This window comes from Beta vulgaris, chromosome 6 (assembly GCF_026745355.1).
Source record: "Beta vulgaris subsp. vulgaris cultivar EL10 chromosome 6, EL10.2, whole genome shotgun sequence".
In the NCBI taxonomy this organism is placed as follows: domain Eukaryota; kingdom Viridiplantae; phylum Streptophyta; class Magnoliopsida; order Caryophyllales; family Amaranthaceae; genus Beta; species Beta vulgaris.
In genome coordinates, this window is record NC_079207.1 from 47564363 (window position 1) to 47580017 (window position 15655).

At 38.8% G+C, this 15655-nt stretch overlaps 1 protein-coding gene across 2 annotated transcripts; it reads right to left on the minus strand.

Annotated features, from left to right (window-relative positions):
* Positions 1-667: 667 nt before the first annotated feature.
* Positions 668-15082, minus strand: LOC104896714 (protein TPLATE). Of its 2 annotated transcripts, none has more exons than XM_010683487.4 (7): positions 13630-15080; positions 10335-10931; positions 7175-7536; positions 6424-6727; positions 6226-6348; positions 4142-4594; positions 668-1528 (listed from the first exon to the last, which is right to left on the minus strand). In XM_010683487.4, the coding sequence occupies exons 1-7, from the start codon at positions 14764-14766 to the stop codon at positions 977-979; spliced, it is 3528 nt and encodes a 1175-aa protein (XP_010681789.2). In that variant the 5' UTR covers positions 14767-15080; the 3' UTR covers positions 668-976. The 2 variants fall into 2 exon arrangements, 1 of the variants encoding a protein (XP_010681789.2); XR_002040259.3 differs by lacking the exon at positions 668-1528 and adding an exon at positions 5389-5487 and having other exon boundaries at positions 4386-4594; positions 13630-15082.
* Positions 15083-15655: the final 573 nt, after the last annotated feature.

Here is a 15655-nt window from a genome sequence, read left to right on the forward strand (position 1 = left end):
AACGAAGATTCTCCCGTACAAGGTACGTACGCGTACTAGTTCAATTAGATACGTTAGTATCATGTTTAAGTGATGAATTCTTTCATTGGAACCTAGAATCATGAATGGAACGATGGTGTGGTTATGATTGATGAGATTGGTTAGTAACATGAAATCAATTGGAAATTTGTATGAATATTAGACTTGTATGGATATTAGGGTGTCACAGTTTATTAGTTTAGTAGGTTTAGGAACTCTATAAATACCCTTAAGGTATTCATGTGTAAGGTGTGTGTTGTTGAATGAAATAATGAGCTTTCAGCTCGTTAGAGTTGTTAACTTGAAATAAACTAAATTGTGATCTTGTGTGTAAATCTTGAACCGCGATTTCAAGAGAACCTCTTCAACTCGAGATTTGATAGCCTATTATTGCTTTCTTTCATTATTGTTTCTAACTTAAAAACACAGAAGTATAGTAACTTCGTGAGGTGAACTCGCATCAAATATACGTATCTTTTAGAGCAGTTTATTGTAAAGGAGGGCCCAAGAATATACATACAAGTTTATACGAAAGAAGGGAGGAGCGTTTAAAGAACTGCATCTTGCGAAAGTAGTAACAAACATATGATCAAGTAAACAAAAAAACAAGACCCATTCTTCAACGCATAACAGCTAAGATCAAAGCCAAAACCATAACCATAACCATAACCATTACTACAATAACAGTATTTCAATTCCAAGCATGTAAAATCGCGCTCCACATAATACAGCTGTCCAGCCTATACAAAGTGTATACTGAATGAAGAATGAATCAAAAAATACAAAACGCAAAACAAAGGAAACGAAAACCTACATTATATGTTTACAACACTACCATGCACCCAGCATAATGAGTAAATATTGAAACAGACGCTGAAACAGAAAACAGAGATTGACCATCTACACTAAAAATTGTATGTCTAACCACATCAGAGTGTTATCCAAACATATTAAGAAGTCAATAAACTTTCACGTCTTTATCCTTGCATAATATATGCCACTCCTGAAGAACTGCAGCTTGAAGAGCAAGATTCTCCACCTCTTCAGCTGTTAGCTTCGACAAGGTGGAAGGTCCTTTACTTTTTTCATCTTCCTCGTCTGTTTTCTTTTCCTTCTTTTCCCGCCTCTTTTTATTCTTTTTATCCTCATCTTCCAACTCTCCTCCACTACTTCCTTCTTCCTCTTCGGTTTCAGACTCATCTTTAGGACGTGGTTTGGCAGCTTTCAAAAGAGCTATTCGCTCCATTGATATTCTCAGCCTTTCAGCAGCTGCTAATTTTACCTCGTCTTCAGGCATGTATTCGCAGCCCCCCTCTGTAAGGTCATCTAACCAGCCTTGCAAATCTGACTCAATTTCCTTTGTGATTGAGGCATCCGATGCTCGGACAACGAATTTGCACATCATGGTAGTTGTTTCATCCCCTAAGTCAACATTTCGGCTGACTTCACTAGCACCAAATATCATCATCCACAAGAAGCCCCCATGCCATGTTTTAGCAGCAAAGCAGAGCTGTTGCAATGGGTAGACGGTAAGCACAAAAGAGTATGGTGTTATCTAAATTAAACCTGAAGCGAAGATGGAAAGGAAGTACATGAAAATTCAGGGATAAGTGAAGAAAGAGAACTGCTCAGAGAACTATATGCCATCCCAAAAACAGTCACCACAGGGCTGCAATTCTGCCACCCCAAAAGTATTTTCGGCAGCCCCCATACGGATGAAGTTACTTGAGTAATTATAGTATTTTAGCTTTATGGGGACGAAATATTATTTTATTAGTTTAGCTTTATGATTGGCTAAATATTCAGCATTCAAATCTTTCTACAAACCACCAGGGCGCAAATCAGCACTAACCAGAGATCAGATACATAGAGAATTAACCCCGAAAAAGAAAGGAGGGGGGGGGGGTTAAATAGAAATTTGACAGCTACCAATCTTAGTTCTATAGTTTGGGCAAGGCTAGATGACCAATATATGGATATCTAAGTTTCAAGTACAATGACTGATGTATCCTTTTAAGACCTGCTTATGTCTTTTTAGCCATTAAAATCCCAACCCATGGTTTAAGTCGGGTTTTCAACCTTTTGATTTTTTTTTTCAATTTATCTTGAATATAATTATATATTCCTCTCATCAGAAACCTTTTCATATCCACCATTGCTGTCATGATCCTCAAATTTGAGAATACTCACCATCATAAAAATTGCATTGTTCGACTTCTTCCCATCTTATCGTCATCCTTTGTATTCATATCCCCTATTACCTAGCCTCTTCATTTCCTTTTTATATTGAGATCCAAATTGCATCATTGTCTTTCAATTCTGAGTTCCATCTATCTATCTAAAATTATCATGCATGTTTCCCACAATTTCCTTACACTTTTCACCCACCACCTTGAAGTTTGACCGGTGGTATTTGATTTTGACCAAATGCTTTAGATCTTAATAATGTATGGCCAAAATCGACCACTAGCAGTCTTACCGAAGACTGTTTTATAAAGCTAGGGGGCATTTGGTTTCCATGGGGTAAAGGGAATGGAATCAAGAAAGTGGTAGAGGGAGAAAGGAAACTAAAACCCTTTGATAAGGTTGTTTAGTTGGTACATAACCCTTCCACTACTCCTCTCACCATTTCTCTCTCCTTCGATGTGCCGCCAGCTGCCGCTGCCTCTCCCAGTACCGCCACCGCTAAGTCTGACGCCATCTTGACATCACCGTCACCCCTATCGCTGCCCCAGAAACGGCCCGCCCCCACACTGCCGCAACCGCCCCTTCTCTCTATTTCTTCTCTTTTTATTTTGCCACCTCTGTAAAAGGACAAATTCGAGGTTTAAATGGTCTAATTCGACCATAGAAACTTCAGATCTGAAGTTTTCATGGTCGAATTTGACCTGCTTAAGCCATGATTATCTATAAGAAGAGGTTTCTCCATCCTAACTCTTGATTCTTTTTGAAATTTTAGGGTTGTGGATAATTGGGTAGGTGGGTGTTGGTGGATTGTGGATTGTGGATCTGCGGGTTGGTGGTGGGTTTAATCCGAGTGGGTAGGCGTGGGTTTTAAGGTGGTGGGGATTGGTTTTGTGGGTGGTTTGTGGAGTTTGGGGGGGTTCATTGGTGAGTTGCGGTGTTTGCGGTGGCGTTGATGTGTCTACAGTGGCGTCAGGTAGTGGTTGCTAGCAGGGGTTTCAGTGCTTGGGGTGGTGGTTTCTGGTGGTGTGAGATGGTGGTGGTGGCGTTGCTGGTGGGGTCCACTGGTGGAATGGAGTGGTCATTGGTTAAGGTGTAGATGAATTTGGGGGTGTGGGGAATCAATTTAAAGAATTTTGGGGGTAACACAAGGGTAAATAAAGGAAATGATTAAAATGCCTTACCAAACAAGATATAAGGGAATCAGAGTTGTTGTTTCCCTTTCCCTTTCTTTAAACCCTCCAAACAACCGCCCCCCTAATTTCTAACACAACCATAAACTCTGTTTCATGAACCTTAGATATATAGTTTGTATTCACCGTTTCTATCAGGATCTATTAAAAAATAGTGCGGTACATTACTTTTTTTCTTGGGATCATTAAGTGGTAAACACTATAAATTATCCTTTGGCTGTAATTTCTTTAATAAAAGTTGGCAGTAACCGTATCACAGTTCTTCCAGATCCCAACATTACTAATATTGCACTCTGCTGATCCTATAGAATGACAAATTAAGATTATATCACAGTATCCAAGAAGAGATATTCTAAAGCGTAGTAGAGACTAAGGTTTACCCATGAACTTTCCTTTTCTCCAAGATTACTGCAAAAAATTATGTTGAGCCGATGTTACTCCTACAAAACTAATGAAGTTGACAGTCTGTCAAAAGTGGGGTAGAGAGCTATTTCTTCAAACCATGCAATTACCAATAACATAATTGTCCCCCTTTCAAAAAGATAAATTATGAAGCTAATTAGCAAGAGAATTTTGTCAACACTGAAATATTTTAGAGCAAGAATGACAAGCAAGCATTTAACCTCCCGTAGAAGCCATATCGACATATAATAGATGGGAAAAGGTGCAATATGTAAATATCAAAAGTGTCCTGAAGAAATATTGAACACAAGTGCATAATACCAGATCATAGATGTCTAGCATACCTGAAAGCCAGCAACTGTGCGGATAATGTGGGAACAAACTTTATGGAAAGGCTTAGATTCCAGAGAATTCAATCCAGTCAAAAAGGGTGAAGCATCATACTGCTTAGCAGCAGTTGCCATAAATCCACTTCCCTCATACGTATATGTGCCAGTGTACTCCACGATAGCAGGTAAACTTGGCCATAACCGAAAAAACTCGACAGGGGAGATTTTATGCGGTAAAAGCAGCTCAGTCAATGGAATCTTGTAAGGTTGGCACCTCAAGATCACAGGTTCTCCCAGCTCTTGCTTGGAACTTTTTTTTTGTCGTACAAGTTGGGGATCTTCTTCCACATAATCACCTTCATAAGAAATGGGTCCAGTACCATAGAATGGATAATATAGAACTTGGAGCCAAAGGGCGCATCTTTCGAAATGAGAAGCTCCTACAGTAATGCTACAAGGCACAGGATCCTACATGATGATAGAGCATAAGTAAATAAACTTATTAGAACCACACCAAGATAGAATACACACACATATGCACACTAGGCTCAGACATCAGTGCTTGTCAAACATTTCCTACGCATGCTTTTCACTCATCTTGCCCCAGCAACACCATGCCTTTCAAATAACATAATTGGGGAAAATAAAAAGCAACCCAAGAACACTGTCCAAAGGAAGACCAGGACTTCCCTTAGGTTTGAAAGGCGCAAGGCGAAGTCGCACGCATCTCGTAGTCGAGGCGCAGCTTTGATGCCAAAATTCTTAAAAATCAATTACATAACATTTTTTTATTATAAACAACTTAATAACTATATTAAAGATGCATAAAAGGACTTAAGAAAGCGTAGTTTATCACTAAACTACCATAAAAGTTCAAAAGTACCAAATCCAAACTTCAATGGACCAAAAAAAAGGTGGAAAGAAAAGCAAACATAGTTTCTTACGTTTCATTCTTATTTGTTTCATTTTTGGTAATTAAATATTAGGTGAAATGGGTTAAATATAAGCATAAAACAACAAGGCTTAATAAATAAAAGAATCAGAGGCGCATTTAAAAAAAAAAAAACAAAAAAAGAATCAGAGGGGGGGGGGGGGAGATCACGTGACTAGCTATATAATAGAAGGTGGTACTGGGTGTTTTTGTCAGCCGCGTAATATATGGAGGGGAGAAAAAAAAGCATATACAAAACTCATGTGAAAGCAAAGAGAGAAGGAAGATAACTAGGTAGTGAGTAGACCGAAGAGAGGGAGGAAATTCTCACCGGAGATAGCCACCGGGAAGTCAGATAGTGGCAACGCCCACCAGAGACTTGTCACCGGCAACTTATGTCCCATCCACAACCACCAATTTGGTGGAGTTCCTACCAATTCACAAATTAGGGTTATGTAACTAGGGATTTCAATTTGGGGGTTCAAATGAAGTAAATTCCTGCATTAATTGAGGGCTTTTGTTCGAATTTGCATGAAAAAGACTGGGTAAGAGTTACTTTTTTTTAAAAATAAAATTTTAATGTTTTAGGTTCAAATCTCCTTTCTCCCTCGCCTTGTCTCTGATAGGCGCGCGCTTTCACGCGCCTCTTGTTGTGCGCTGCGACTGGTTTGTTGGAGGCGTTTTGGCCCGCGCCTCCATTAGCCTAGCGCCTTGGGCGCGCTTTTTAAAACTAAGGGACTTCCATTATTTGGGGTGGCATGAATTTTTAGTCAGCCACAGTTACTTCTCTTTTCCACTTTATATTAAGATGCAGCTCATTAATGTTGTATAACCAATTTTTTTATATATATTAGCCAGATCAAATCCCCACAATAAAAAAAAAAAACTCGTATTATCTTACTTTGCTTGATATCCCTCAGGAAATCTATCATCATACATCACTACCATCGTTGAGAAAAATTAGCTCACTATCAAAGCTAAAGAAAGCAAGAATTTGTTTTAGCACTTAGCAAATCTGTCCTGAATAAAGATACTATAAAAAGGTGCACATAATTTTGTAGATAGTACTTCCCATAGTAACATTAAAGAAATAGTTCAGCACAACTCAGAGGAGCAACCAAAAATTCATAAACTGAGAGTCAAATTGAATGAGGTTTTGCAAGAGAACCTGTGAAACCAGATTTCGCAACTGCCGCACAGCTTGTGGTGAACCATCCATGAAATACAATGCCCCCGTCAGCCCAACACGGATATCAACTCGATTAATTTCATTTTCAGTTAGATTTATAACCTGAAAGAATGAATTGCTTAGCTTCTTGATAAGCCAACTTAGGATCTTCCAATATTTATGAAAAAAGAATCCAACCTTCAGATGCAGAGTGATCCTCCCATCACTTGGATCTGCCAAATGATATGCTTCAACATAACACGGATCACTACTCCCGGTCAACGTAAATGCTCTTGGTGGAATCCTAAGTAGTGTTGAATCGATTTTACTTGACAGCAATAGTGTCAGTTCACTAGGATCAGGCCTCCAAAGCTCTAAAATTGCTTTATGTACGAGCCCTTCCAGCTTTCTGTCCTGAGCTGCAGATACTTCATAGAACTGAACGGTTAACTTGTGGTGGCTAAATGGATAGTCTCCTCTGGCTTCACTTACCCCAGCCCACCTACAAAAACCTCTAATGAATATGCTTGAAAATACATTCAAACTTCATATACCACAACTGGATTTCGAGGAGCAAACCAGCATACCATTCCCCAAATGTTGTTCTATTTCTTCCATAAACTGCTGTTACCGAATCAAAAACTATGATCCAAATAAAGCCATAAAACATATTGATACGTTTGTATCTACATATACGAAAACTCTATACTCATAGTATAGTCAATATACATTTCTAAAACATCTAATATTTGCACAAAATAAGATGCTCTAAATCTTATATTTCAACTATAATCTTAAAATGAACAAAAATGATGTTGTATGCCCAGGCAGGTAAAAGAAGCACATAAGACAGTATAATCCACTCAACACTTTGTACGCAATAAATGTAATGAGAGGCGGCGTTATGCCCCTCTATAAAAAGCTGATGTGAGAGGGAGAGAGAAATTACCTGTTATCTGGATGCTGAGTAGCATATTTGATCCTTTGCAGTATCAAGCGACACTGATGTTTATTGACAGAATCCGCCGAGCCATTGTTTCGGAATTCTTCAAGCTCTTTACTTAGTAATTGACCAGCCCTTGAATTTCGAGATCCCAATCGCTGAGCACTCAAGAGGACTGCCTGAACATCTTGGAGCCTGTTTGTGGTCATGGTAGATGAATCCATGTTGAGCAAAACCTTATGGATATTTGTCACAATAATGTTTAGTGGATCATCAGGATCATCGGACAAAAGGGGATCTAAGCCTTCAAGATCAATGTGCTCAGCTAGGGCCCAAATGACGCGCGCAGAAATTCTAGGTGTATTCACCTGAAAAATGAAAACAGTTAGAGATACTTCATTTGCAGTGAACTTTGGAGAAAATAAAAATAAAAACCTGAACTCAGTACTCCCTCCATTTCTTTTTAATAGTTCAACTTTACATTTTCACGCTTGCCAATGTAAATGTTTGAACATTAATATCTCTAAATTTGCATATGTCAAAATTTAAAAAAAATTGATATTCTAAAAGTACATATTGAGACAAATCAAACAATATATCACATGACTATATGGACCCATTAAGCACAAGTGATAGGCAAACATAAATTTGTGAATAGTGTCAAAACTCTAAGTGTAACCATTAAAAAGAAATGGAGGGAGTATCGACTAACTTGCTAATATCTCACATGAAAGTTTACTCTTGTACACATTATAAGAAAACTGATAATAAGGTGTTTTCTATGGTCAAATTGAATTATTAAACAAATAAAGTGGAAGAAAATACACATATAAATGTCTCAAATACAACTGTGTGTGATACGATTAGAAGAACCAATGTATATTTGAAAAAAGATGGCATCAAAGAATAACATATGATTTTATCAATCAAAAGTCAGATTTGAAATTCTGCTACTTCAATACACTCAAAACAAAAAACAAATTACTCCAGAGTCCAGGCATTGGATGTGTATGACGACGGAGGTTTCAGACTTCACTCATGACTCAACACCTAAATGGAGGGAACCAAAATCTAAGAAAATGAGTTCTAATATTGTGAGAATTTAAGGATAAGTAATTGAAAAAAATTACATACATTTTCAAGGTACACTGGCCATTTCATAGGCTTATTTAGTCATTTGGCTAGCAATAATATTAACGACCTTAAAACTACATAACATAAAAAAAAAACAAATTAAGACTCCTAAAGAAAAGTTTAACGCGCCAAACATACTCCTAAACGACTAAAATACATACTCTCACTCTCAAATGACCTAGACGACCTATTCTCTTACTAATGATTCCAAGTTCTAGTGGTGATCAACGGAATATTGTCTATTAAAACTTTGCAGATTATACATTTAACAGCAGAAATTCTACATCAAATTACAGAATAGTAATATTAAAACCAAAGTCTCATAATGTACATTTCTATACAAATTAAGGGTTGAAAAAAGGACAGGTCCAAATTAATAATTGAATGTTCAGTTATTAGAACTGTACAAAAGTGGATATTTAGATATCGATATTTTTAGCTTTTATCAGTTACTCCCTCCGTTCTGTGAAGTTCTACTCACTTTCCATTTTAGTCTGTTGTGTGAAGTTCTACACTTCTACTCACTTTACTTTATTCTTCATTAGGCAAAAGATATAAAATAATTTAATCATTCTTGGCCCTCTCTCTCTCTTCCATGCTCTCTATCTCCCTTAAAAGAAAATAAACCCACTCTCTCTCTCTCTCCTCGCTCAAAAAAAAGTAAAGACTTCAAGTGGACCCACTTTTTACACTCTCTCTCCAATTTGCCTTAAAATGTGTATCTACAGTAAATGAGTAAAACTTCATAAAACGGAGGGTAGTATAAGCTAAATTTTCCTCTTCCTTTACAAGGTAAAATCAGAGGAAATTCCTCGGGTCATCAAACCACTAAGAAATAAGGCAAAACCAAAGGACATAATTATCTAGTAACTTGTCTACCACGATGTGGGTGCAACTTCGTATGATAATTAACTTCTTGCCACATGAATAACATAATTACAAAAACTTATATTCTAGCAGCAGCTGAAGACTTCACAAAATGCTGTATCACAGCTTGCATTTGCTGCTCAAAGCCCACATGATATATCAAGTGCCATGCTTTACCATGATCATCATCATAGTCACACTTTTGTAATACAATAAAGGCTCATAATCCAATCAGGTGCAATTAAGCCCATGACATTTTGGAAACTAAAATTAACCTGGTATGTCAGTGAGTATGTCACATATTCAGACTCCCGCGGCATTGAGTAATCCAAGTGTATAATTCACAGGCAAAAGTTATTATTAACTCAAAATAACCACCAGGAGCCATTTTAATACATAAAAATAAGTCACAAAATACTAAAAGCTAACAGAATTAATAATACGAAGTCCTCTTTGCCACATCAGCATTGCACCTAATCAACTCGAAGCACACAATAGAATACTACACAAACTTACACCAGATCTAGAGCATTTTGATTCAAACTTGGGTATCAGGGGTGGCATTGGGTATCCCTGAAACCCATACCCTACCCAAGTCTTTAATTGGTAAAATGTAAAAGTCAATTTTGCTCCTCCACTCATTTTCTATCTCCTCCCTGCCACATTTTCACATTTCCTTCCTATGGTTTTATCCTCTCCTTCACCCTCTCTCTTCTCTAATAGTTTGATCTCTCTTTTTCCACCCTGTCCATAATCTGACTCTCTTCTCAGTTACCTGTTCATCTCATTATAGACCCTCCACTTCTCATCTCTATTATCCTCTCCTCTTCACCAGCCCCTCCACCTTCTCACTTCTTCCTCCACTTCATTCTCCCTCCACCACCAACACTCTCTCCTCCTCTTCCAAAAACATGGGGTGGCAATGACTTTTTATGGTTGATTATGTCCACCAAAAGTTCTAGATATAAACTGTGGTGGTAAAAAACAGCCATTAATGACCTAATTCCTAATTTGGGAACCCCAAACAACCCAATTTAAGCAGACACAAAACAGTTAAGACCAAACACCGGATAAGATGATCATAGGTCAATACCAAGCCAGAATGCAATGCTTATGGTCCTAACATCTTTGAACTAGAAAAGAGTTTTAGAAGATGCCCACCAACCTCACGTAGATAATTGACAAGCTCACGCTGAAGGTTTTGCAGCCTTGTCTCATTCAATATCTGATCTTGTGAAGCACCATCTTTAACTCGTTTAACACCGCCTCTTGTATCATATATATGACACAGTCTGACAAGTAACTTGAGATAGCAATCAATTGCATAAGTTCTGCCCTCACAGTCCCACTTAACACAGGGCCTACAAACTTCTACAACTTCTAAAGCAGGCTCCGTCCAATTTAAAGCGCCATAACCAGTACCATAAGCAAGGGCACCAATGACCCGACTCTCCATTCCTGAATTCTTTTGCTCAGGGAGAGGCAAAGACAACTGGAAACAGCTTTCTACTAGAGACGCCACTAACTCTTCTCTGAACAAGCTTTTGCTAGTGACGCTGTTAAGATCTTCTTTAATCCTCACATCTTCAAAAAGAGAAGCAATATCAGTTCCAGCCAGAGGCTTCTGACCTCTGCGAATACTTTCTTTGGCAAAGAGATCAACACAAAGAGCTGTGCGACAAATGCAAGCCAAAGCATGCATGCGATCTGATTCTGCCCTCAAGTTTCTTACCATTAGAAGCAACCTCTTAAACAATGAGACCTGCAGCACACAAGTTGCAAAGTTAGATGCTTCCGGTGCTTATATTATCTAAACACAATATACGTATGTCTAAATAGATACATACTCCCTCCGTTTATATAGATAGTAGTACCACTTTGACTAGCATGTATACCAACGCATGATTATTAATATCATTAACTATCTATTACTAGAAATTATAGAGTGTTCCATATAAGAACAGTGCATATACCAAGTATATCTCACAAGTACAAGATACATAAGAAACTATCACCACAAATAGATACGTAAATAAATGCTAAAATTTCACTAAGATGGTTTGAGGTTTACTTTATATAGTGAGGTAGCTCACCTTTAAATAATTGCAGTGAGGTAGCTTCTTTAAAAACACTGAATGGTTTTCTAGTCTGGTGCATATCCCCCCATTGCAGGAACCCCCAACCACCAAAAAAAAATATTTTGAGTGCTTGTTTGGCTAAGATAAAAATATTGTAGGAAGCATAATTCCCTAAAAAGTGGAAGAATGTGGATTTATCTAATTAAACATAGGAAATTGTAGCTTACTACGAAATTCTATTTCCCACAAGATGGAGTAACTTACTTACCTAGGTCCCCATGGCCTAGGAATGTGCAAAAACTAAATCCATGGGAAAATAATTTGCATCCAGAAACTAAATCCATCCATACAAAACGCAACTGCATAATCAACCAAACAAAACGTTGTTGTTCATAGGATATGAAAGTACACTTACTAGAACTAGATCATCAACCAAAGAATTTCTTCTATTTTCGAGGAAATGCAACTAAATGGGAAGAATAATTCCCTAGGAAAAATGACTTCCTTTGTTCAACAAACGACCACTAAGACTTATTAGCTTTGTCATGACTAAGTTACATTCCAGTTTTGCCTTCTATTTATTAGCTTTGGTAGCACTTCCACAGACTCCTTGTCCTCTGTATATAACTTATTACAATTGGCATGAGGTAGCCTCTTTACATATTCCTTTTCCTCTCTTGTGCTATCTGTAACTTTTGCCTTCAGCATTTTCTTTATATGTAACAAAAGTAATTTGAGATACTAAAAGTGAAGATACAAATGAGGGGGACCACAAGTTCACTAATAATTAAGGCACGAGAAAAAGAGCTCCAATCACGCAAAACATTGGAAAGGGAGGAGCATTAGCACTCCACATTTATTTCAAATTAAATAAGGTTGTGTTTGGAAGCTTGGAATTCATTTCAATTCCTTGATTTCAATTCAATTCCATATTCAAGATTTCTGTGATTTAATTCACCATCATCACTTCATCAAATCAACCCCCCAAACCAGATTATTAACCAAGTGTATAAAAACTTCAAATTACGGCAACAAATCTTCAGATCTTGCAACCTTGAACCTGATGTGGTACGTCAGAGCTCACTATCCGTGTCGTCCGAATACAATTGTGAAAGAGTGCAAAAGTATTAGAAGATGGTGGAAGAGGAGAGATAGAGTTGGGGGGGGGGGGGGGGGGTGGTTCTGGTAGAAAGAACCGTAGCAAAAGGCAGTGGAGAGAGAATGAGTGAAGTTGAGAGGGCGGTTGGGGTATGTATGGGCTGAAGGAATTTCAAATGACAGGGTGAAGAGTCGAATTTTCAATTCTTTCATCAAAGACTTTTCATACGATTTGGCCAATTATATATTTTCAGATTCTATGTCATCCAAACGGTAGATTTCATCCAAATTTAGAATTTGGATTGAAATCTTCGAATCCATATAGAGCATAAAATAAATTGTTTTGTCAATTATTTACAGTCCATGATAATCGAAAACATTGGCTTCTTACTAATTCGAGATGTCGGAAAGCAAAATACTCCAAACGTTGTGGCAAAAGGGTACTACATACTTGTTCCAAAGGAGGAGCATTAGCACTCAGCATTGATGACATATCAATAATAGAATTAGAATTTATTAGCGTATTGATATGAATCAAGCCTTTCCGAGGCAAGGAGTACTTTATTATTTTGTTAACTTACGAGTCGTTATTTCCTAGTATGTTTAGATTCCTATTCCAAGATGAAAAATGACCTACATTGCTTATAAAGATCCTATGCCATCTTTCGAGGTGGACGAATTTAATTGAATTTTGCGATTTTAGTTTTACTGAATTCTTTCAAAGCGAATTTGGTGAGTGGATCCAGAGTATAGAAACTTTTAGAGATTCAACGTGACACTAGCTCTGAGGATTTTCCTTAATCGAAACCCTAGTTTATATCCAATCAATCTTTGACATCATGAAAACGTCCTAATTGTTGAATTTCTTTGCCCCAGCAACTTGATCCCCATCAAGTATAATAAGACGTGCATTGGTAATTTCGTATAATATGAGCAACATATAACATGGAACATCAAGAGTTATAAATTAAGCAACAGAAAGAGTAATTAGTCCTTTGTGACTACCTGAGAAGGAAAAAAAATCGAGTCAAAGCTTTTAGCAAGGCCACCTCACGCCACCTAAATCAAATTTTCCCTAAATATAGGAACCCCGCAAGGTCTAGATCAGTTCATAGTACCTAATACCATCATAGAGGTCAAGTGGTCAACCAAGCAACAATTCTCAGTTTGATCACAAGCAATGACTAGAACTACAACTATAGGAAATAAAACAATGAAAGCAACTATTAGAAATTACACGAGAGCAACTGAACTGAAAAGAAATAGTTGAAATACGAGGTGAACCTGCATATTGAGATCGAGAAGGTGTAGATTGGTAACAACAGCCCGAACAATACTCTCCCTAGCAGATGAGAACTCCTGGCGATCCCATAGAGTAAGAATGGCGATAATGGAGCCGGAAGCCCACTCAGGCTTGCCTCCAGGGACATCAGCTAGATACAACATATTGATTGCCACCTCGAAGATCAAAGCAGGGTCCAAAGACTCAAGAAACGGCGATAGATGCATAACAACATCGGAGACGCCCATAAACTTCTCCGCATTGGCAGACACCAATGCCGCCGTCCCATCACCATCACCATCACCGCCCTTGGAAGATAGCTTCCGGATGGCCTCAACAGAGCCAGAAGCCACGGCTTTAACTGCGTAAACCAATGGAAAAACAGTTGCACGGAAGCTCTCAACTGGAAGAACCAAAGCCCTAGACATAAGCGAATTGCGCCTCTTCCAGACAAAATCCACCATTGAAGAAACCCAATTGGAGCGAATGGCTACGGAGTTCTCACTATCAACGAGCTTATCCCCAGCTAATCGGCTCATCTTCTTAGACTCAAACTCCTTAAACAACCTCCCAACTGATTCAAAAGACACCTTAGAGACGGCATCGGAGGAATCCAACATATTGAGACCAATTCTCCTCCACCAATTAGAAACACGATCGAGCAAATTGACATTATTCTCACAAAGCACAACAAGATCATCACGCGCAAGAATGCAGCCGAGGGTTTCAGTGATGGAGAAGCGGAGGTTACTGCTGGAAGAGTCGAAGCAGGAAGTGATGTGTTGGTGGGAGAGAGAAATCAAAGAGGAGAGAAGGTGGGAAGGAATAGCAGAGAGAAATGAGACAGCAGCAGCGGAGACATCGGGGTCAGGGAAATCCAGGTCAGTTTTGATGCCGCTAACAACGGAGTCCCATAGGTCGGGAGTCAGTCGAGGGGTGGAACGAATTAAGTCGAATGCAAGCTTTTTGCAGACGGCTGAAGCAGGTGAAGAAACGATCTCTTCCACCGCAGTTTTGGCGATTACTGAAGTGTCTCGCCCTGCAGCGGATTGTTGTAAGGCTTGTAAGAGGGCGCCGGATTGACGGAGAGCGTCGTTTGACCGTAGGTCAGCTTGGATCTGGGCGAAAAGGATGTCCATTTTGCACACGGAGCTATGGGAAAATGGAGAGAGAAAGAGAGAAAAGCATTTCAAGTGAAGAAAATAAAAAGTTTAAACACTCGAGAGAGGATCCCCCATCTGTGACTGTGAGGCATCAGCAAGCCCAGTCAGTCTCCTTCTGGTGGAGATTCCGATGTGGCCTCCTTTGTGGCGGATTCGATGGCTCCACGAGCGATACCCAGTCAGGTGCGTTCGTATAGTAAAGCGGCGCGTGGATTTGGCAGTGCAGCGAATCCTTTGTACGATCATCCACCTTTGGAAGATGACGTATCGGACGATGATATTCCGCTTGAATGTGATTAAGAAGACGAGAGTTGTCCTACTTAGGAGTGGCAACGGGTCGGACTTGGACCGGATTATGCATAATCCGACTTCGACCCTACAGAAAGTCGGATTTTAAATCTGAGTCCGACTCCGACTACGAGATCCGACTTTGAAAATCTGAATCCGACCCGACCTAAAATCCGAACATCCGACTCCGAGATCCGACCCGACTTAAAATCCGGACATCAGACTTAAAATCCGAACATCCAACTCCGAACCTGATCCGACTTATTTTTCTTCCAATTTTTTAATCATTTTTTTGTGGGAAAATCCTATATAATACAACTGGCTGAAAGTCGAAGTCAGATTATACATAAATAATACATTACATAAATAAGAAAAAAGGATTGATTGACTCAAAGTCGGAGTCGGATTCGGATGTCGGATTATTTTATGAGATCCGACTCCGACCCTACTATTTTACTGGCTGAAAGTCGAAGTCGGACTCCTACTATTTTACTTTCGAGAAAAGAAAAGGAGAGAATCCGGACTCCTTGGAAGAATTCTTTAATTATCAAACTTTTTGATAGAAGGGTGAGTTATG

Coding starts and splice junctions, on each gene's coding strand:
- LOC104896714 (XM_010683487.4), bottom strand. CDS start 14,766: ATGGACATCCTTTTCGCCCAGATCCAAGCTGACCTACGGTCAAACGAC. Junction 6,728..7,174: donor ACTCAGCATCCAGATAACAG/GTAATTTCTCTC, acceptor AGGTTTTTGTAG/GTGGGCTGGGGTAAGTGAAG. Junction 6,349..6,423: donor GGATCACTCTGCATCTGAAG/GTTGGATTCTTT, acceptor TCATTCTTTCAG/GTTATAAATCTAACTGAAAA.